This window comes from Xyrauchen texanus, chromosome 34, assembly GCF_025860055.1.
Source record: "Xyrauchen texanus isolate HMW12.3.18 chromosome 34, RBS_HiC_50CHRs, whole genome shotgun sequence".
NCBI lineage: Eukaryota > Metazoa > Chordata > Actinopteri > Cypriniformes > Catostomidae > Xyrauchen > Xyrauchen texanus.
The window spans coordinates 28,674,475-28,698,788 of record NC_068309.1 but is presented as its reverse complement, the minus strand read 5'-3'; the positions used below and the strand labels follow the sequence as shown (position 1 = coordinate 28,698,788).

General features: G+C 38.3%; 1 protein-coding gene across 2 annotated transcripts in view; it reads left to right on the top strand.

Moving 5' to 3' along the window:
* Positions 1-24,314, top strand: part of grk6 (G protein-coupled receptor kinase 6) — a 66,089-nt gene that overhangs the window by 34,146 nt on the left and 7,629 nt on the right. For both annotated transcript variants that reach the window (XM_052104033.1, XM_052104032.1), the window contains exons 3-10: positions 4,014-4,126; positions 10,053-10,130; positions 10,802-10,902; positions 15,144-15,236; positions 16,069-16,132; positions 17,629-17,769; positions 22,311-22,501; positions 22,949-22,986. In XM_052104033.1, the coding sequence (XP_051959993.1) occupies positions 4,014-4,126; positions 10,053-10,130; positions 10,802-10,902; positions 15,144-15,236; positions 16,069-16,132; positions 17,629-17,769; positions 22,311-22,501; positions 22,949-22,986 (819 nt within the window). The remainder of the gene's footprint in view (positions 1-4,013; positions 4,127-10,052; positions 10,131-10,801; positions 10,903-15,143; positions 15,237-16,068; positions 16,133-17,628; positions 17,770-22,310; positions 22,502-22,948; positions 22,987-24,314) is intronic.

The following is a 24,314-nucleotide window of genomic DNA, read 5'->3' as shown; positions in this document are numbered from 1 at the left end:
GTGTATTGCTCTTTTAGAGAAAATCACTCTTTTAAATAACTCTCTTAGAGTTTGATTTCTGCACTGTCGAAGCGCCCAGGGGCAATTGCACTGCCGTGCAAGAAGGAGAAATCGCCACTGTAATGCGCCGTCAATCCAACAGCATAGCAGAGTGTCAGAGGAATACTGGAACTGGTGTGATCTCACGGGAACAGCATGCACAACCATCGGCTCTGAAGAAATTTTCTGAATGAACTGTAGTATTTCCTCACCTTTATACCCGTATGTCCGGGGGCGGGGTATTCAAATACTAGCTGCCAACTTCTCATTGGCCTTTTTTCATAGATCAGAGGTATATTCGGTGCTCAAGAGAGACCCCTAGTGTCGCTTCTCCGACACAACGTCGAAGAGAGTGACAGACAGGGAACTCTACTTTTGCACCTGAAGTTGAAATCAGAGACGCTATTAAAACCTTAAACGCTCTCATACTCGAAGCTGCAAGATGAGGAGGGATCACAAAAATATTTAGAATGTTTTTAAATAATTGTGAATATAGAGTATCATGAATATTCGAAATATCCCTAGACAATCAAAGTATAGCCGTAGACACCAGCGTGGCAAGCCAGGACCATCTTTAACCTATGCCTAACCTTAGCCTTTCTAAACCTAACCTAACCTTCAGTAACAATGTTTCCATCCAAGTTACAAATTACATTTTTAAATTTTAAATCGGAATATCGCAAAAGCAATTTGTGAATAAAGCAGAGTTTCCATCCCATGTGTTCAAGAGAACATAATCGTCACTTCTGGGAAAATTGGTACAAAATGGAGGTCGGAGTTACTGGGGATGCCACTGTCACTCTTTTGTTTAATTATGTGACCGGGTTGGAGGGCGGGGCCGGGTGTGCAGAATCATGCTAATCAAGCCACAGAGAGGAGTAAAGGCCGACTGGAAGCTGCAGTGCGAGAGAGAGAGAGATTTACGGACAGCTGTCCGACACTTTTGTGTGTTTGTTTTTTTGGTTAAGTTGCTTATTAAACTATTATTTATATTGTCAAGCCGGTTCTCGCTTACTCCGTTCTATTAATCCCTTTACACTGGTGCCAATATCCGGGAAGGCGGAGGGATACGCCGTAGTAGAGTCCTCACCACTACCATCTACCCCAAAGGAGCAGCCACGGCCATCCAATAGAGGACGGAGTCACATTACTTTTTTCATGCGCATCTTCAAATTTATTCAGTAAATGTGTTTCCATTGTAGTTTATGTGCATGATGTGTGCACAAATTGTTTTAAAAAAAAATCTGCATTTTGGAGATTTTATTTAGCATCTTAGTGTTTCCATTTAGCATTTTTTATGCAATATCACAATATTTGTAGATAAATATGTGGATGGAAACCCAGCTAGTTTATAACACCCAACCCTAATAATGAACTACCTCTAAAATCAAAATATCAAATTATATTTTATCATATTTTAATATGATATAATATTTTGGATTATTCCAGGAATAATATTGATTCAAGACCGTGTACTACTTGTCAAAACCATGGTCACCACAACAAACCAGATTTCCATGCTAGAGACCAGCATCTAAAGCGCAACATATGACCACTTTAAATTCAGAACAAACCGTTAAAATAAAGACAAATATTGCTTAAAGATATCATGCTATCTCATCTACTCATATTAAAACAAGCATGGATCAGCAGCAATAAAGCTGATGGTTATCTGCTGTACCGCTTTGCGCTGTGCTAGCAGTGGTATGAAGTAGCTGTAAGCTCTCTATGTATTTATGCAGCATTACTATCAATACCAGCCTCCCACACACTGCCTCTATATTGCTGCAGGTCAACACTCTCCCATTTGCCTCGGCTGCCTCTTTACATATACCTGAGCACCAGATGCAAATCTCAGCTGCTCCCGCTGGCCACTGCCTTCCCACTCTGTTCACTTCAATGCATTCTCTTAAACGCTTTATCAAACACATTTCAACCACTGTGTCAGGTGCATGGCCAAAGACATGGTCTAGAACAGCTTTTAAAGTCACTGCCACTGCAAAAGTTGCACACAGGGACTAAAAATGGTTCAAGGAACAAAAACAGAAAACAAACAACGTTTTTGGCAGAACATAACCGAAAACAGGAACAAAGTCCCTTTCAATTGTTCCGAAGTGAAAATGTTATGTTTAAATGCTGGTAACCAGTTAATACATTTCAGTCCAATCATTTTTTTAATTACACCAGTTCCGGTTGCCACAAATCACACATTTCTTTGCCTATTTGCACATAGTGGATGTAGCCTTCCATGACTTGCTGTAGACTTATTTGGCAACTATATATAACTATATATTTCTACACATACATGCATGATTTATCTAGATACAAGGAAAAATATTTTGGTAAAAAGTACATTTCTTAGTTGTTTCCAAGTCTTCTCTCAATTTTTGTTAGTTATGATGCATGAATACAGATTGATGCTGCAGGGTTTTGACTGAGAAGCAGATCTGTAATATAAACAAATAATTAAACAATTATTAGATAATTAAAATAATTGCATAATATGATGTTTAGTCCAAACATGCCCACACAGTTTGTGCGTGGATGCGGGAGAGTGTAACAGTTGCTTCTGACTATGAAGTGAAGAATCCAAGTGAAATGTATTAATATACGTGAAATCCAAAAACCCTAATTATAAACGTGAAACATAAACATGAACTTGACTATTAACTATGACTCGACATAAACTTGGCTAGACTTAGCATAACACCTTACCAAACACATTCACATCAAATACTTCACAATAGACAAAGAAAAACATGAGGCTTAAATATTTGGACATGGGGTAAAACAATGACGAGGGAACCGATGAAAAGACAGAACTGTAAACAAGATAACGAGACAATAAACCAATGAAAACAAGACACATGAACATGAAATTCTCTCCCAGCTAATACTATTAGTTATACAGAGGACCTTCTAACTAGGTACAATTGTAAAATATTACTTTTACTAATTATATTTGATACATTTTTTATCATTCTGGTCACATTTTAGCTTTTAAAAATAAATAAATCCATGTATTCAATCAATAAATATGATAAAATATTGCATATATAAATTTTTGTTAAATGTTTATTGTTTAATAACATAATTGGTACTATATACAGGTTTTTACATTGATTTGTTGAACAGGATTTAAAAACGGTACTGTCTCTTTAAGAAAGACAGCCTTTCTGTAAACAGTGTCTGTAACTGAGCGCAAGAGAGACTTGAATGGCGTAATCTCATCTGTCCATCTCGTGATTAGAATTAAATGTTTATTTTTTTGTTGTTTTTGATCAACAACTGACTGTAAAGAACAATTAGGGTGTTAAAAGAGACATTATTAATTGACAAATGGGTCACATGGATCTCGTCTTTGCACACACATTACACGGAACAACTTTTTCTTCTGCTGAATATCACCACTATACTACACAATAAATCAAAACATTTACCAGTCAGTTTCCAATATACATTTAATTCTCATTTAATATTGTTTGCTTATGCAAGTGATTTCCTCTCATTGTAGTAGAGGGTTGCGCATAGAGTAAAAGATCAATCTTGCGATTTAAGTATTGATGTAGAGATTGTTCAAACGAAGATTGCAATGGAAATTCTATATTTTTACCCACCCATATTGTGCTTTTTCATGGGTTTGTCTAGAACAGAACAGCTTTACCAAACCTGGAATGTGCTTTTAATATTTCGAGGATGTTGTCTATGTTATTATCCATTTGGCTGTGGTCAACTAATGGTTCTGTCTCTAAGGTTTCCTTTTCAGCGATAGTAAAGTGAGTAAAGTGCTATTGATTTTTATTGTATTCATCGATTGGCCCCAATTATATTTACTCATTTTCTCTGTGTGTGTGTGTGTGTGTGTGTGTGTGTGTGTGTGTGTGTGTGTGTGTGTGTGTGTGTGTGTGGAAGTGCCTAACTCCTCATTTTCAAAGCCCTTAGTCACTCTGTCTCTTACTGGTCTGTTTCCACAGAGAAAGACTACAACAGCCTTTGTGAGAGGCAGCCAATCGGACGCTTGCTGTTCCGGCAGTTCTGTGACACCAGGCCGGAGTTGAGACGCTGTGTAAAATTTTTAGATGCTGTGGTGAGAAACGAATCACTAATTATTCTTTACTTTAAAGAAAAAAACATGTTTGGTTCTTCTCTTTACATCTGCAAAACAAAATGGCCTGCATTCAGTGAAATGAGTTGTGGAGCAATTTCACAAGGAATGGCCCTAATCTTCTATCAAATGCATGTTAACATAGAAAAACAATTCCAAAACAACACAGACAGACGCAACGTCATATGTGAACTGGACCTTAGAAGGTAGCTGACTACATATATGGCAGACAGCGAGGCAGCTCACTAGATTTTGGAACAGAGCCAAGTCTTCCTGATCAAAGGGAACCTTTATATCATCTGACATTCATTTCACCACTAATAAATACAGTTCATAATAACTTCTCGTGAACTCCCTTTATCCCTAGTTTGTACTGTTTCTCTGTTTCCACCCCTTTTAGAAGCTGGTTGACCCAGTACTGTACAGGAATGCTGGGGTCAAATCTGCACCATTGCTTCTGCCCTAGTTGAATGCCCACCAGCAAGTTTAGCTTAGAAGAAATGCCTGTACTATCTGAGTTATGGGTGTGGTCAAGAACTAGAGTAGGTGCAAGCATGTTTCTGGCCGAGCAGCAAAATTACATGCAAACAGCTTGCCAGACCCTCCGCTAAGCATCTTGATTTCAGATCAGCTTTACTCTCCAAAATCCTGTGTTTTAGGGTAAATCTTCCCTCAGTTATTATTTTTTTCTTTCTCATAAATATTTTGACTTGGTATTGACGTTTAAGTTATGGAATACAGACTACCGTTTACTCTGTTTCTGCAAGCTACAAAATAAACATCTTAATGTTTGTCTTGCATGTACCTGAGCACACCCACGCAAAAAAAGTATACAGTCAACAATGTCTTGGCCTTAAAATTAGGGACTTTCCTGACTTTCAGTTAAAAGGAAGTCTTCAAATCAATGAGCCGTTGTAAATTAACCTGTTGCATTTAATGAGATTGGTGGTACTCATTAATAACTAGGATGGGCCTCCATTAATAACACAAGCAACAGATAAAGTTTAGTGCTGCTCAATTTGCAAAAACAACAGTATTATCTCACACACACACACAAAGACAAAACCACTCAATGCTCTTTATTAAATGACTTTTAAAAGTTCTTAATCAAAAATCAAACGTTAATAAAAAGATTAGGCCTAAAAATATAAACATTACGGCTCATTTTATTTTACAGGTGTGCTTCTCAGTCAAACATTTGCAGCAGAATTATCATATCTTATAATTATTCTCAGCAGAATTGTGCAAAATCAGTTGTGAAATTCACTTTTTACCCCTATTATTTTACCTGTCCATATTGTCATTATTGTCATACAAAATTGCCCTGGGACAGTTTACGTTAAGTTGTTATATGAACATCACATTAAAACTGACATAGAAACATTTTTACCAGGCAAGGATTTTTGGTACTTTTCAAATGCCTTTTATGAACAGAATTTATTGTTTTAGCCTTGTCCCAGACCCAGATTTTACTCTTAAAATATGAAATATAGGAATAGCACAAATTATTACATGTTTAAAACTATGATATTTCTAAACAAAGAGTGAAATAAACATAAACCATTTCAATATTTATGTTGTGAAAATAATTTCTATATTTTCTTTACACAATTTTCCTTTTCATCACACTAAACAATTTTACTCTTAACAAAGGTTTTTATTTATTTATTTATTGTGTGTACTTGTTGACCAAGTTAACAAAAGTGTCAGTGAAGAGCATGCTTGAGTTATGTTTGATGAAAACAAAGAAAAATCAAGGTAAATAGCACTAGTGATCAGAATAGTTTTACTAGCCATAATTTCCTAACAACCTATAATTTTGCTAAATTATGGAAAAAGTGTGAAAATATTATTAAAGTTTGTGTATTTACGATACATAAATTGTTAGATATAAATTATCCTTAGCCAGTCAGAGGAGTCTGCCATTTTATTTGAACTTTAAAAAAAAAAAAAAAAAACATTTTTATCTGCATCATTTCCACCATCATTAACAACACAGAATTTGAGATGCGCTGGAAATAACACTGTTACATGGTGGTGATAAATATTACATTAATCTCCTGTGGTGCATGTTCAGTTGTGGCCCAAAATATTGGCACCCTTGGTAAATATGGGCAAAGAAGTTTGAAAAATATGTCTTTATTTAATATTTTTTATTCTAAATATTCACAAAAATCGAACCTTTAATTGAAGTAAGCAAATTGAAAGGCCGGAATAATATCCATCCATCCATCCATCTTCAACCGCTTATCCGAAGTCGGGTCGCGGGCGGAATAATATCATAATTCAATATTTTTTTTAAGTATATTTTTTCATATTTAAATTTTTTTAGTACACCTGGGTGACTGGGAACATTACAATTGTTCATCCATGACTTCTTGTTTCGCAGGGGTATAAATATAACATACAGGCCAAATTCCCTTAGTCATCCATCACAATGTAAGACCAAAGAATATAGTTCTGATGTGTGGCGAAATGTTGTTGAGCTTAACAAAATGGCAAGTGGCTATAAGAAAATAGCTTAAGTATTTAATATACCAATTTCCACCATCAGGGCAATAATTAAGAAGTTACAGTCAACTGGAGGTGTTAAGAATCGTTCTGGAAAAGGACGTGTGTCTATATTTTCTCCACGCATGGTTAGGAGGATGGTTCGAGTGGCCGAAAATTGTCCAAGGATCACGGCTGGAGTCTTGAGTCCAGTTGGGTCTTGGGGTCAGAAAGTCTCCAAAACTACAATCAGAAGTCATCTATATCCCCACAAGTCAAATGTAAAAGTACCCCATGGCCATGGTTAAATATTGTGGTTTTAACTTTGTATGGCTGTTTTTATGCCAGAGGTCCTGGACATCTTCTTTGGATACCTGGCATCATGGACTCTTATCAAATACCAACAGATACAAAAATCAAAACCTGACTGCCTCTGCCAGAAAGCTTAAAATGGGCCCTGGTTGGATATTCCAGCAGCACTACAAACAAAAATTTGCGATTACTATTGTAACCTCTGTTTCCTGATGAGTGAACGAGACGTTGTGTCGAAGTAGCGACACTAGGGGTCTCTCTTCAGAGCCTCGCGCATCTCTGAACTTGAGAAAAGGCCAATGAGAAATTGGCAAACTGAATTTCTCCCTAGCTCCTTAGCGCCCCATAAAATCGTCATAAACCTTTTAGGTTCCCGAGGGTTGATGTGAGGACGGCATTTGCACGCCAGGTGACCCAGGGAGAGAGGAAATTGCGCTATTATTGAGAATGTGAGAATGGATGCAGCAAAGAAAATACCTTTAACTGAAGGTTCTCCTCCCGGCCCTCCACTGGGGGATGGAGTGGTCTGCTTACCAGCTCCGGAGCAAACTTCTCGTTCCCTGGGTTGTCCATCTCAGGAACGCTTGGGAGCCTTCCGGGTCCTCGAGGACTTTCGGGAGACGGGGCGTGCGCTTCCTGCGGGGCGCTCGACGCTGGGGCTGAGAGCTGGGCCCAGGTTGAAGCGGAGCTGCCTGACGTGTGGAAGCCGCAGGGGGTTGCCCATGGTGAGCAGATGGAGCATGGCCCGCAGTTCCTGCAGATCTTGAAGTACCTTGGCCTGGTGGATTTCAGGGGGGCCATGGCATGCAAGGCGGAGACAGCTTGGAGCCGCTCTACCGTCGAGGTCACCGTGTGCAATGGGCACGCAGCCGCTGGCTCCTGGACAGGGCCCCGGCTATGTTGGCATATTAACTGCCTAGAGTTGCTGGCTTTATTCCTTGCCCTGCGGAGGTTTCTGCCACTGATCCGGGGTGAGCACATCTTGATCTGTTCAGACAGCACCGCGACAGTAGCATACATAAATCGCCTCGTCATATGTCACAACTCGCCCCCATCTCAGCAGCTACTCAGGTCGATGCACGCCACTCATATCCCCGGCAACCTCAACACAGCAGCAGACGGGCTGTCATGACAGGTTTTGCCTGGCGGAGAGTGGAGGCTCCACCCCCAGGTGGTCCAGCTTATTTGAGACCGGTTCGGCATGGCACAGGTAGACCTATTTGCCTCCAAAGACAATTCCCACTCTGGCACTGCCTGACAGAGGCCCCTCTCGGGACAGACGCGTTGGCACGCAGCTGGCCCCGGGTGCTGCACAATTACGCATTTCCCACAGTGAGCCTTCTTGCACTGTTGCTGTGCAAGGTCAGGGAGGACGAGGAACAACTTCACCTTAGTGGCTCCTTACTGGCCCTATCAGACTTGGTTCTCGTATCTCACGCTCCTCATGACAGCACCTCCCTGGCAAATTCCCCTGAGGAAGGACCTTCTTTCCCATGGACAGGGAACCCTCTGGCATCCGCGCCCAGACCTCTGAAACCTCCACGTCTGGCCCCTGGACGGGACATGAAAGATCTGAGTGACCTACCACCTGCAGTCGTAGACACGATCAACCAAGCTAGAGCTCCCTCTACCAGGCAGCTGTACGCCCTAAAGTGGCGCCTGTTCACAAATTGGTGTTCTTCCCGGTCTATAGACATGCAGAGATGCGCAGTTCGGTCAGTGCTCTCATTCCTGCAAGAGAGGTTGCAGGGGAGGCTGTCCCCCTCCACCTTGAAGGTGTATGTAGCCGCTATCGCGGCCCACCACGACGCAGTGGACAGCAAGTCCCTGTGTAAGCACGACTTGATTATCAGGTTCATTAGAGGTGCCCGGGGGGTGAACCCTCGCTGGCCAAGCCTGTTCCCTTCCTGGGATCTCTCAGTGGTCCTCTCGGGCCTTCAGAGACCCCCCTTCGAGCCGCTTGACTCAGTTGAGGTCAAGCCCTCTCCTTGAAGATGGCCCTCCTGATAGCGCTCGCTTCCATCAAGAGGGTTGGGGACCTGCAATGCGTTCTCTGTCAGCTACACCTGCCTGGAGTTTGATCCGGCAGATGCTCACGTCATCCTAAAACCGCGACCGGGCTACGTACCCGATGTTTCTACGACCCCCTTCAGGGTTCAGGTTGTGAACCTGCAAGCGCTGCCCAACGAGGAGGCAGACCCAGACTTTTCGTTGGTGTGTCCGGTACATGCCTTGCGTATATAACTGAACCGCACGCAGAGCTTTAGATGTTATGAGCAGCTCTTTGTCTGCTTCGGCAGTTGGCAGAAAGGGAATGCCGTCTCCAAACAGAGGTTAGCTCACTGGGTCGTTGACGCCATCTCTCTGGCTTACCAGACCCAGACCTTGCCCGGCCCCTTGCGGGTTCGAGCACACTAGATGAGAAGTGTGGCATCCTTGTGAGCACTGGCCAATGGCACCTCCCTAGCAGACATCTGCAGAGCAGCGGGCTGGGCAACACCCAACACCTTTACGAGATTCCACAATCTCAGTGTTGAGTCGGTCTCGTCCCGTGTTTGTCAGGTCCGAGCCGGTAGAACTCGGTAATATGGAACAGCCGACCGGGCGCTACACAACATCAAGTAAGTGACAGAAGGGGAACGTCATGATTACTGTTGTAACCTCTGTTCCCTGATGGAGGGAGACACAACGAGACGTTGTGTCCCCTTTGCCATGACACTAGACCTACCACTGTGATTGGAAGTACCTTATTCTCGGCTCCTCTGTGCAAAAACCTAACTGACAGACGCACGCCCGCTTCCCTTTATACCCCTATATCCGGGGGTGGCATATGCAAATTCTGTCTGCCAATTTCTCATTGGCCTTTTCTCAAGTTCAGAGGTATGCGAGGCTCTCAAGAAAGATCCCTTGTGTCACTACATTCGACAGAACGTCTCGTTCCCTCCATCAGGGAACGGAGGTTACAACAGTAACCATGAAGTTAATTTTTGTTCAAGCCAGATACAGCTAAATAGTGGAACTAGTATATATGATGTAAATGTTTAAATAATAGTGAATATACTGTAGAATATAAAATATTACAGCTAATGTTTCTTCATGGTTTCAGGCGGAGTATGGAGTGACGCCGGATGAGAAGAGGAAGGAATATGGGCAGGAACTCCTCGACAAGTACCTCAACACAAAGGTAAAGTACAGGAACCATCGCATCAAAATAAACCCAGACAGGTTCATCAGGCCTGTATTACCCTAAATGGGTTTATTTGGTGATAATCATGTATTAAATTGGAATGTGGGGAAACCCTAAAATCTAGTGATAATTTTGCACTCCCTGCTCAATGACAAAATTAACAATTAGAATAAAATAAAATGATCAAACAAAAATGGAGCATGCATGTAGGTAAGGGACATGGTTCCCAGTGCTGCTCCACAGAATACTACTACCCAGTTAAACCTGTTTTGAGTACCTGTTTATTTCCTGTCTACTTTCCAAATAAATAAAGGTATAGGAAATATTGTTTAGAGATTATTTTATTATGTGAGAAGAAAGAGATCACGGAGTGATGCAACATACATGAAACTAGCACAGAGATTTTGAAATGGTCAATAACACTCTTTAGCTGTCATTATAGAAAAATATTTGATCGCAGAATGCTGCAATTTACCAAACAGATACAAGTATTCCAGAAAGCAGTGTAATAACTGTAATATGTAAGTTATAATCAAGATTTCAATTAATTTTTTCCACAGAAAAGTTTCACTTATGTTGAGTCTTTTTAGATTTTTTGTTTGTTGTGTATTACCAGTCCATGTATGTATGTCCTAAGTATGCTACAGGATATTTTCATTTGTTTATAGTCAGAGGACTATATTCCTGAGGTATCAGCAGAGATGGTGACTAAGTGTGCAGAACGCTTGCAACAGGAGGCATGTAAAGAGCTCTTCATGGAGTGCACCAAGTGAGTTTTTAGACAAAAAACACTCATCATTTCATTAGATGGTACTTGAAGATGCTGCTGTACTGCCTTTGCATAACAAACACAGTGAACGTGCCTACTTCCCTACCAAGTAGTTTGCCAAAAACAGTACTGTAGGTGTCCAATTCCTCAGTAACAGTATGCAAAAAATACCCAGATGACCTATTTTGAAGTGCATATCCACTTGACACTTTGCTATTCCACAAGTTGTTCCTTGATCTTAAATTATACAGAGTTCATTATTTTCACACTTGTTGTGACTACATCATATATTCGGGTCATGGGACAATTGATACTCACGTTCCTGTATGAAGTACATCAAGGAATGTATTTATACTACTCACCTGCATACCTAAAGAATGTATTTTTTTAACGGTCGAGAAGTAAATTCTCCATCAAATGAAGTACATTTTCTGACAGCATGCAAATTCGGATTTCAAGTCGGATGGTCTGCCAAGTCACATTCCTTGTAAAAGCAAATTTACCTGGCTAGTGTCTATCTCACTTAAATAGGTTGCTTAATAATTGGTGGCGCTCTCTATTACTACTGGTATTGCTTAAAGTCCTCATACCCCTAATGCAAACTATTAAACTTCAATTTGCCTGTTGGACAATTAATAAAGGGATAGTTCACCCAAAAATCTGTTTCTCACCCATACCTATCATGTCGCTTCTGAAGACATGGATTAAACCACTGAAGTCGATGGATTATTTTTATTCTGACGTTATGTGCTTTTTGGAGCTTCAAAGTGCTGGGGTCACCATTCACTTTAATTGTATGGACCTACAGAGCTGAAATATTGTTCTAAAAACATCATTTTTGTTCAGCTGAAGAAATACAATATCTGGGATGGCATGAGTGTGGATAAATGATGGAAGAATTTTTTATATCACTTTGTATGATGCCGATATGTATAATAATACACCGTAAAGGCATTTTAAATGCATTATACTGCATTCATAATATCTCATAATACACCTTACAATAAGTTATAACTTCTCATAACTAATTATAACTACAGTTACTGTATAATACATTATAAGATTTCCCCTATTCATAGTTATACTTTAGAGAATAATACATTATAACACAAGCAACATCCAATTTTAATGCAGCAGAAGCTAATAAAGTGAATCGTATACAGTGAGGAAAATAAGTATTTGAACACCCTGCTATTTTGCAAGTTCTCCCACTTGGAAATCATGGAGGGGTCTGAAATTGTCATCGTAGGTGCATGTCCACTGTGAGAGACATAATCTAAAAAGAAAACTCCAAAAATCACAATGTATGATTTTTTTTAACTATTTATTTGTATGATACAGCTGCAAATAAGTATTTGAACACCTGTCTATCAGCTAGAATTCTGACCCTCAAAGACCTGTTAGTCTGCCTTTAAAATGTCCACCTCCACTCCATTTATTATCCTAAATTAGATGCACCTGTTTGAGGTTGTTAGCTGCATAAAGACACCTGTCCACCCCATACAATCAGTAAGAATCCAACTACTAACATGGCCAAGACCAAAGAGCTGTCCAAAGACACTAGAGACAAAATTGTACACCTCCAGAAGGCTGGAAAGGGCTACGAGAAAATTGCCAAGCAGCTTGGTGAAAAAAGGTCCACTGTTGGAGCAATCATTAGAAAATGGAAGAAGCTAAACATGACTGTCATTCTCCCTCGGACTGGGGCTCCATGCAAGATCTCACCTCGTGGGGTCTCAATGATCCTAAGAAAGGTGAGAAATCAGCCCAGAACTACACGGGAGGAGCTGGTCAATGACCTGAAAAGAGCTGGGACCACCGTTTCCAAGGTTACTGTTGGTAATACACTAAGACGTCATGGTTTGAAATCATGCATGGCACGGAAGGTTCCCTTGCTTAAACCAGCACATGTCAAGGCCCGTCTTAAGTTTGCCAATGACCATTTGGATGATCCAGAGGAGTCATGGGAGAAAGTCATGTGGTCAGATGAGACCAAAATAGAACTTTTTGGTCATAATTCCACTAACCGTGTTTGGAGGAAGAAGAATGATGAGTACCATCCCAAGAACACCATCCCTACTGTGAAGCATGGGGGTGGTAGCATCATGCTTTGGGGGTGTTTTTCTGCACATGGGACAGGGCGACTGCATTGTATTAAGGAGAGGATGACCGGGGCCATGTATTGCGAGATTTTGGGGAACAACCTCCTTCCCTCAGTTAGAGCATTGAAGATGGGTCGAGGCTTGGTCTTCCAACATGACAATGACCCGAAGCACACAGCCAGGATAACCAAGGAGTGGCTCTGTAAGAAGGATATCAAGGTTCAGGCGTGGCCTAGCCAGTCTCCAGACCTAAACCCAATAGAGAATCTTTGGAGGGAGCTCAAACTCCGTGTTTCTCAGCGACAGCCCAGAAACCTGATTGATCTAGAGAAGATCTGTGTGGAGGAGTGGGCCAAAATCCCTCCTGCAGTGTGTGCAAACCTGGTGAAAAACTACAGGAAACGTTTGACCTCTGTAATTGCAAACAAAGGCTACTGTACCAAATATTTACATTGATTTTCTCAGGTGTTCAAATACTTATTTGCAGCTGTATCATACAAATAAATAGTTAAAAAATCATACATTGTGATTTCTGGATTTTTTTTTTAGATTATGTTTCTCACAGTGGACATGCACCTACGATGACAATTTCAGACCCCTCCATGATTTCTAAGTGGGAGAACTTGCAAAATAGCAGGGTGTTCAAATACTTATTTTCCTCACTGTAAGTGCAGTGTAGTGTAAACAGTCAAAAGACTTTATGAATAGAGGTAGACCAATATATCAACAAGTCGATAGTTTTAGATCTGCAAATATCTCTACAGATAGTTGCCGATAGTTTTGTTTTTAATTCCACATCAATAAAACTAATATTTTGGAGAGAAAATAATAATAGTAATATATATATATATATATATATATATATATATATATATATATATATATATATATATACACACACACGTACATATACTGTATATTCAAAACCCTTCATCTGGTGAATATATAGGCTATAAAATCTTAATTTGGTAATTACTAACATACAGAGCAGTCCCCCTTGTATTTCGGGCTTGTTTATAGTTAAAAATACAGTGTTATGCACCAAACCTTAATTTTTCTGATTATTTTTGGGACTTTGGTTGCACACTAAATTGCTTTTGGGATTTTATTAATTTTACACTCTTGTAGCCTCAATGTCTGTGCTGCCATAGTAAGGAAAATCTAAGAAATGTTTCATCATTCTATAAATCGATTTTAAAAACGGTCTGCCAATTAATCGGTTTTTGGCCTTTTCCACCACCTTGGTTATCAGTATCGTCAGACATCTATTTATGATGCGATCATATTATAAGTGGTCTTTGCCTGCTTCTAGTAAAGTTAAAAAAGCAATATCTTGTAAACAGCCAAATCCAGTATAGAATCAGTTTGATTTTTTTTATTCTTGGATGTTTTTACACACAAGAAGATTGGCTACATGTGTGATCAACATACATATTTCTTTCTCTCTCTCTCTCTCTCTCTCTCTCTCTCAGATAGAGTTTCTGATATATTTTTACCTTGTAGCTTTACAAGTGGTTTTCGTAATATCTCAAAATTTACTTTGAGTGTGTGTGTGTGTGTGTGTGTGTGTGTGTGTGTGTGTGTGTGTTGCATTTTCTGCATGTGTAATTTATATAAATATGTTTATAAGAAGACATTACTTTTGTTAGTTTACTTAAAGCATACTTATTGTACAGTATATATTACAAATATATATAATACATTATAACTTCTGCAGATAAAACTGGATGTTGCTTGTGTTATAACGCATTATACCCTAAGGTGTAACTATGAATATGTAAGTATTATAATGTATTATAATTGTGATTACAATTATTTATGAGAAGTTATAACATATTACAAGGTGTATTATGATATATTACTAATGCATTATAAATATGGGCTTCATAGAAAGTGTTATAAAATGTTCATTTTGGAGTCAACTATCTCTTTAAAGGAAATAGGGTCAGAAAAAGAATCTAGATATGTTGTTTAAATAAATGTAAGAGCAGATTTTTTTTATAACTGTCATGATCAATGATTGATTGATTTCCCTTTTTACCGCTGGGTGTTTTTGCATATACTCAATTACTCATTGAATTGAGGTGTGGGAGGGAGATTGTATTTTTCATAACACTTTCTGTTAATGTGTTTTACTAGACTGATCCACGATTACCTGAGTGTGGCCCCTTTCGCAGACTACCTCGATAGTATGTACTACAGTCGCTTCTTACAGTGGAAATGGCTTGAAGGGTATAAACAAAACCTCAACACATTTCTTTTGTTTGTATATAATGTATGAACTCAATGGTTTTCTGTATTTCTGTGCTCTCCTGAGCGTGTTAAAGGGATAGTCCAAACAAAAATGATAATTCTTTGATAATTTTCTCACCCTCATGTTTTTCCAATCACATATTACTTTCTTTTTTCCATTGAACACAAAAGGAGATGTCAGAATTTTAGACCTAGTCGCCATTCATTTTCATTCGATGGAACAAAAGATTAAGTGAATGGTGACTGAGGCTAACATACTGTGTAACATCTTCTTTGCACTCTAGAGAAGAAAGTTAGTTATATGGGGTGTGAGTAAATGATGGTAGAATTTTCATCTCTTTACATTTGATAAATTGCATGTCGCTAAGAAATCTTTCTTCACTGCCAAGCAGATTCTCATTATTCCTTTGGGTGACATGATTTATTTATTAAGCTAAGCTTATACAAACCAGATGTGAACTCTGATCTTGCTATTTATTTACTTTAAGTCATAAAAATGTCCTGACTGAAAGTCAAAGCCAGGGTCTGGACAATTCCCATCCAGACCATTTCACTGAGAAGAACATGATATACCGGAACAAATACTCTCATACATACACTAGGCATCTACTGAATAAATGTTTTATTTTTTTTTTAAACTGTTTTATTAGATTGAAGCTGTGCATGTTAACGTTGTGCGTCAGTGTCTATTAAATTCTTGGGAAGCAGAAGTTATTTGACTGTAAAAGTGTGTTCTAATTAAATTAGAAGTGGTGATGTTTCCTTTTTATGATTGTAACTTTTTGTATTATTCTCTTCCTTTCCATGACAGACAGCCAGTCACAAAAAACACATTCCGTCAGTACAGGGTTTTGGGAAAGGGTGGATTTGGCGAGGTGAGTATAAAATTACTTTAAAGGGAATTTAAATTCTGTCATCATTTACTCACTGTTATGTTGTTCCAAACCTGTATGACTTTCTATCTTCCATGGAACACAAAAGGAGATGTTAGGCAGTATGTTAATGTCGACACCATTCATTGCATCTTTTATTCCCATACAGTGAGAGTGAATGGTGACTGAGACTAACATTCTGCTTGACATCTCATGTTGTGTTCTAATGTAAGAAATAAAGTAATTTGCATTGGAACGACAGGATGACAGAACTTTTTAGTGAGCTATCCCTTTAACCATTGCTCTGTTTATGGCAGAAACATATTGGGGTGTTATTAATTTACAATGCCACTAAATCAACAGCTCTCTGTTCATTCCAAGGTTCATAAGGCTACTATTCTAGTTTTGTTACACTATCGGTCATACATCCTTCAGATTATAATGTGTACTGACACTCAATGTTGCCAAATATTGAGAAAGCATGTCTCCAATTTGGGTTTTTCTGCAAGATAACTTATCATATTGAGTCTTTTTATTTCCCTTTTAACCCAGTTCATGTTTTACCCCAAAATTAAAAGCAAGATTTAATTTTGTATAAAGAAAATGAAGCCTATTTTTGGACCGTAAATATATAGCATTGTGACATTAATTTCATTACAGTTTAGCACATTTTCCCCAATTCTCATTACTGTAAAATAAAAAATCTCAAAAGTCTCAAAAAACCATTATTAAAATGCTAAAGGATGTATTTATATAGTAGTATTAACTGCCTTTAGGCAGACTTGAATCTAGTAACATGAATCTAATAAAACTATCCATGAAAATAAAAGGAATTACAAAAAACTAAAAAGTGAAACGTCTGGTCACATGGTATTAAGGATGGGCTGAATGTCATGAAAATTATTTCACAATGCAAAAAAAATTAGAAAAGAAATAATAATCTTGTCCTAAATGTAGGCTTCATTTATTTTAAGCAGAATATAATTTCTTGTTTGTTAATTTGAACTATGATCCAGAGATTCACCCTTTTAACGACAATTCACAAGATAATAAATCCCACCACACCAAAAGCCATCTGCTAACTCACCAATGATCAACTATAAGTCATCTTAGTATTACTATAAGTAAGCCATTTGTAGGTTTATTTCACCTAAATGTGTAACACAGTGGCTCTTTAAAGCTATCAAAACATACTTTTAATTATTTGAGCAGCCATTCACCCCAACACAGCAACATTTGCTCTACCATAGGTGTGAGTTTGTGGCTGTTTGTACCACCAATGTAAGACATAGAGTTTTTAAATCAATTAAAAATATAATTGGTGATTATTTTTGCATTTCCGTTTGGTGCCGCTAGCGTTGCATATTTACACACTTCAACTGTAACCTCATTACTGTAAAGAAACCTTACAACGTTTTCATGATAAAAGAGTTATCTATTTGACAGAGTTATATTTGAATGGGTCTCACAGTTTGCCCCCCTCTGTTTTTGTACCTAAGGTCTGCGCATGCCAGGTGCGGGCCACAGGAAAGATGTATGCCTGTAAAAAGCTGGAGAAGAAACGCATTAAAAAGAGGAAAGGGGAGTCCATGGCCCTGAACGAAAAGCAGATTCTTGAGAAAGTCAACAGTCGGTTTGTTGTAAGCAACTGAAGTGCTCTTGTTTTGCCTGATCTTAAATGTGATAGCTTTTTTTTTTTAGCTTCTCCTTATCTTTCCATCTCTAACGCTGAATTACAGATGTGACAATTCCGTTTTAGAAGTACTGAGAGAATGGCAAGACGAGGCTACACTATTTTAGGTCTGATTTGCTCACAGTGGCCCTGCCTTTAGCCATTTCCTGTGAGACCAGCTCTTAGTTGCACTAATCTTATCATGGATCTCACGTGGTAGCTGTTTATATTCAGATTCTGACACTTTTCAACTGTATTATTACATTTAGCTGACTTAGATTTTTCAAAACCTAGTAAGTTGCCTTACTATCAACTGCAAACTTAGAAAGATGTCTTCTAACTGAAATGGAACCTCATAAGTGACTGAATTCTCAACAAAAGCATTAACTCTGCTATGCTCCTCATGAGAAACAAACAAGAGACGTGACTCCCAATGGATTCTAATTGAGTTTCATTAAAGTCATCTTTGAAACGATCTCGGGCAGCGGTTTTTCTATGTTAAGAAGCAGCATACAAGAGCAGTTCCTATTTTCTTGAATGGGGAAAGTACAAAATCTCCAAAACAGTTGGTCAAAGTTACGATCAAAGAACATATTTAAAATCTACAGTCAAATTTTTCCCTTCTACATTCGTTGACATTCATAATTTTAATAGAAGTGGCCCGTCTCTGCTAAATAGATTTTAGTTTGATTTTAGCGTGTTGTTAAGCTAACAACACTGTATACCAATAAGCATAGACAACGCAATAGATAACACACAGAAATATCAGGGAACGTTGTCGACATTTCAATTACGTTTAACCATTTTCATCGATACTTTTCAGTAATAAATCAAATATACTTATGCAGTGTCACACGATCAAGAATGCTGAATATCAGTACTTTATAAGCCGTGTATGATATTTAGCTGTACTGATATATGGATGTTCTGTCATGTATAACAGATTTCAATTTTTTTATTTATATATATATGAAGGTGACATTAGAATGGACTTAAAAACTACTTAAATGGCCTACATCATTTATTTTTGGTACTTTTTAAATTCCTTAATTTATAGATTTTACTGTTTCAGCTAGGGCTGGGTATCGCAAGCCACCTCACGATACAATACGTATTGTGATACACGTCACGATTTGATACATTGCGATAAATCACGATATCATGGTTCGAATTCGCATTTAATTTAAATTAATTTGGGTATATTACAGTCATAATGTCGATTTTGCTTACATACAGTACCTTCTAACTTGTTAAATTACAGGCAAATCTATTTAACAATTGTATTTTATCATTAGTTTTTCATCATTTTGGTGACATTGTAGCTTTTTTTACATGTTGTATTATGTCAATAAATATGGTGTATTGAAATTACATATATTATTTTGCATATATACAGTATAATGTTACATGTTTGTTGTTTACACGCCTTACACGTATTAACTTAGAGATGTAGAACAAGTGCTCAAATGGTACTGTCTCTTTAAGACCTGTAGCAGGGACTTTGACAGTAGTGTTTATTTGATCTAATGGCTTCTTTCCAGGATCCATTCTATGTGTGATTAGAATTAAAAGTTACTATTGTTGTTTTTGATAAATAACTGACTGTAGAGAACTTAAAAGATATTAAAATAGACATTATTAAACAACAAATGGTTTGCTTGGATCTAGTCTTTGGACTCCAATTACATAGAAAGAGTCAAAGATTTTACTCACAGCACGCAATGAAATATCTCAGTGCTAAACTTCTATGCCACTACACCACTCAACACTGGTGAGTGAAATCTGAAAAATGCACCAGCCAGTGTCTAATCACAGACATTTTTCGTAGTATATGGGAAATATTTACATACAGTGAGGAAAATAAGTATTTGAACACCCTGCTATTTTGCAAGTTCTCCCACTTGGAAATCATGGAGGGGTCTGAAATTGTCATCGTAGGTGCATGTCCACTGTGAGAGACATAATCTAAAAAAAAAATCCAGAAATCACAACATATGATTTTTTAACTATTTATTTGTATGATACAGCTGCAAATAAGTATTTGAACACCTGTCTATCGGCTAGAATTCTGACCCTCAAAGACCTGTTAGTCTGCCTTTAATATGTCCACCTCCACTCCATTTAGTATCCTAAATTAGATGCACCTGTTTGAGGTCGTTAGCTGCATAAAGACACCTGTCCACCCCATACAATCAGTAAGAATCCAACTACTAACATGGCCAAGACCAAAGACACTAGAGACAAAATTGTACACCTCCACAAGGCTGGAAAGGGCTACGGGGAAATTGCCAAGCAGCTTGGTGAAAAAAGGTCCACTGTTGGAGCAATCATTAGAAAATGGAAGAAGCTAAACATGACTGTCAATCTCCCTCGGACTGGGGCTCCATGCAAGATCTCACCTCGTGGGGTCTCAATGATCCTAAGAAAGGTGAGAAATCAGCCCAGAACTACACGGGAGGAGCTGGTCAATGACCTGAAAAGAGCTGGGACCACCGTTTCCAAGGTTACTGTTGGTAATACACTAAGACGTCACGGTTTGAAATCATGCATGGCACGGAAGGTTCCCCTGCTTAAACCAGCACATGTCAAGGCCCGTCTTAAGTTTGCCAATGACCATTTGGATGATCCAGAGGAGTCATGGGAGAAAGTCATGTGGTCAGATGAGACCAAAATAGAACTTTTGGTCATAATTCCACTAACCGTGTTTGGAGGAAGAAGAAAGATGAGTACCATCCCAAGAACACCATCCCTACTGTGAAGCATGGGGTGGTAGCATCATGCTTTGGGGGTGTTTTTCTGCACATGGGACAGGGCAACTGCACTGTATTAAGGAGAGGATGACCGGGGCCATGTATTGCGAGATTTTGGGGAACAACCTCCTTCCCTCAGTTAGAGCATTGAAGATGGGTCGGGGCTGGGTCTTCCAACATGACAATGACCCGAAGCACACAGCCAGGATAACCAAGGAGTGGCTCTGTAAGAAGCATATCAAGGTTCTGGCGTGGCCTAGCCAGTCTCCAGACCTAAACCCAATAGAGAATCTTTGGAGGGAGCTCAAACTCCGTGTTTCTCAGCGACAGCCCAGAAACCTGACTGATCTAGAGAAGATCTGTGTGGAGGAGTGGGCCAAAATCCCTCCTGCAGTGTGTGCAAACCTGGTGAAAAACTACAGGAAACGTTTAATTGCAAACAAAGGCTACTGTACCAAATATTAACATTGATTTTCTCAGGTGTTCAAATACTTATTTGCAGCTGTATCATACAAATAAATAGTTAAAAAATCATACATTGTGATTTCTGGATTTTTTTTTTAGATTATGTCTCTCACAGTAGACATGCACCTACGATGACAATTTCAAACCCCTCCATGATTTCTAAGTGGGAGAACTTGCAAAATAGCAGGGTGTTCAAATACTTATTTTCCTCACTGTACATCTGATTGTTGGAGATTGTAGATAGAAAAGTAACGGCAATTTTGGCATTTAAAGAATCAATACTGGGATAGTACAAATTAAGATTAAGTAGAAAATATATATTTTTGCCCGACCCTAGAGACAAACGTGAGAGAGTCCAGCATGTCCTTGAGAGAAACAGTGAATCCTGCAGGATCATTTTCAGTCTTTTTCGTGCCTCATAGACGCATCTCTGACTGCACTGAAAATATCACGATATATACATGGATTTAAGTATCAATACAATATCGTGAGAACAAGTATCGCAATATATCGATATTTGATTGTATCGACAGAGCCCTAGATTCAGCCTTGTCCAAGACCCAGACTTTCAGTATTAAACTATGAAAATCTATTATAAAAATACAAAAATTACATGTTTAAAACTATGATAGTCTAAACAAAGAGTAAAATAAATAAAAAACATTTCAATATTTATCATTTGAAAATTATTGCAATAAGTTTTTCATAAGTTACGATTGTCAGTAAGTTAGTGTACTTGAACCAAGTCAACAAAAGTGTCAGTAAAAAGTGATGTTCGATGAAAACAATGAAAATTCAAGGTAAATATCGCATGTGAGTAGAGTATTTTTATTGGGCCAAAACAAGTTGTCTAGCAGCATATTGTTGATGCCTATCTTTTGGAATGCTTATGAGCCCTTACAATTCTGTCTAGGTAGGCACTTTTGGAATAGACCTTATAATCCAAGTAATAGAATATCTCATGCAGAGTAACTTTAATTTTACCAGAGTCACTTTTTAATCTTTACGATCAAAATAATTTTCTTACTCATCAAATAGTTGTGTCTCAGAGCCTTGAAGTCTTGACGGTAACCTTGAGTTTAATGAAATAACATTGTTTTCGGAATTTCTGTATCCATTAGCTTGACCTCAAGCATGCTATTTTGAGTTGTTTTGTTTGGCAGTTTTTCTCAGGATTTTTTCTTAATTTCTCCTCTATGTTTATACACTTTCCCACGCAGGCTGTATATCATCTTTACAACAAAGCAATTCTGTTTCATATCGTTGTGATTTACCTTTTTCTTTTCCTGTGTAGGTGAGTCTCGCATATGCATATGAGACAAAAGATGCCCTGTGCTTAGTCCTCACGTTGATGAACGGAGGAGACCTGAAGTTTCATATCTACCACATGGGAGAGGCAGGTTTTGACGAGAAGCGGGCAGTGTTCTACGCAGCGGAGATCTGCTGCGGTTTAGAAGATCTCCATTGGGAGAGGATGGTTTACAGGTAAGAATATATGGTCAGAATTTTTGTCAATCGATTACAAATTTTAATGAGATGTTATTACATGATATGCTGGATAATTAAATGAATCACAAATGATTTGCAGTGAAAAGCCCCAAATGAAGAAAGCTCATTACAGACATTGCATTATTGTACAAGATGAGACAATGCAGACATTACAAAAAGGAGCTTTAGAAGACCAGCCTATCTCTGGCCCACAGTCCACAGCAAATCCATTTTGCAGTCGTCTGCTTTATATTTTAATAACATTTCTATTAATGTTTTTGGCCATTGCACTGAATGTTATTGTTTTTGCTTTAAAAATTGTTTTTACTATTTTTTAATTAATATATAATTAATTGCGCTGTTAAAGTGGGAGCCCTAAAAAACTAATTGATAATGGACTGATTACTGACCTGTATGTTTCTTTATTGTTTTATCTTCTGACAGGGATTTGAAGCCAGAAAATATACTGTTGGACGATCATGGTAAGTCAGTATCTGATATGTGCGATATGATCACTGACTAAGGGCAGGGTTCAGTGTTATGGAATATAAACACATTTCTGAAAGAAAAATTACGGCTCATTCTAAACTGTACCACTTATGTTTGCCACAAGAGGGAGTAGACCACCAAATGCAAAATGATCATCAGAAAATATGTATACAAGATTTGTATTTTTATTTTGAAATGTTTTAATTACAATTGGTCTGTCAGTCTATCAATTAATTAAACACAAACTAATTATAAAATAATTAAGTCAAATAAAATTATTATTATTATTATTATTATCATTATTATTGGAAAACTAGATTGTTCGCGTATTAAAGTTGACATAGTTCATGCAAAAGTGAAAATTCATTAATCGTTTACTCACCCTCATATCATTCCAAACCTGCTAGAATTTCTTGTTTCTGTTGAACACAAAAGAGAATGTTTATGCTGTTCTTAACCATACAGTGAAGGTGTATAGTGACAAGGGGCTGTCAAGCTCCAAAAAGCACCATATGTATTCCTTATGACTCGTGCGTTACATATATTCCACATCTACTGAAGGCACACGCTAGCTTTGTGTCAACTGATAAAATGTAATTTGTTATTCACAGGAAATCTTCCCCTCTGTTGCAGCATTCATATCACTTTTACAATTACATCATGTCTATTTAGGAGACACACCACAATCAAATTCATTTTGGGTCATTCTTGTTAAACCTTATACAGTGCATCCGGAAAGTATTCACAGCGCTTCACTTTTTCCACATTTTGTTATGTTACAGCCTTATTCCAAAATGGATTAAATTAATTATTTTCCTCAAAATTCTACAAACAATACCCCATAATGACAACGTGAAAGAAGTTTGTTTGAAATCTTTGCAAATTTATTACAAATAAAAAACAAACAAAATCACATGTACATAAGTATTCACAGCCTTTGCCATGACACTCAAAATTGTCATTGGTGCACCCTGTTTCCACTGATCATCCTTGAGATGTTTCTACAACTTCATTGGAGTCCAACTGTTGTAAATTCAGTTGATTGGACATGATTTGGAAAGGCACACACCTGTCTATATAAGGTCCCACAGTTAACAGTGCATGTCAGAGCACAAACCAAGCCATGAAGTCAAAGGAATTGTCTGTAGACCTCCGAGACAGGATTGTATCGAGGCACAGATCTGGGGAAGGGTACAGAAAATGTCTGCAGCATTGAAGGTCCAAATGAGCACAGTAGCCTCCATCATCCGTAAATGGAAGAAGTTTGAAACCACCAGGACTCTTCCTAGAGCTGGCCGTCCAGCCAAACTGAGCGATCGGG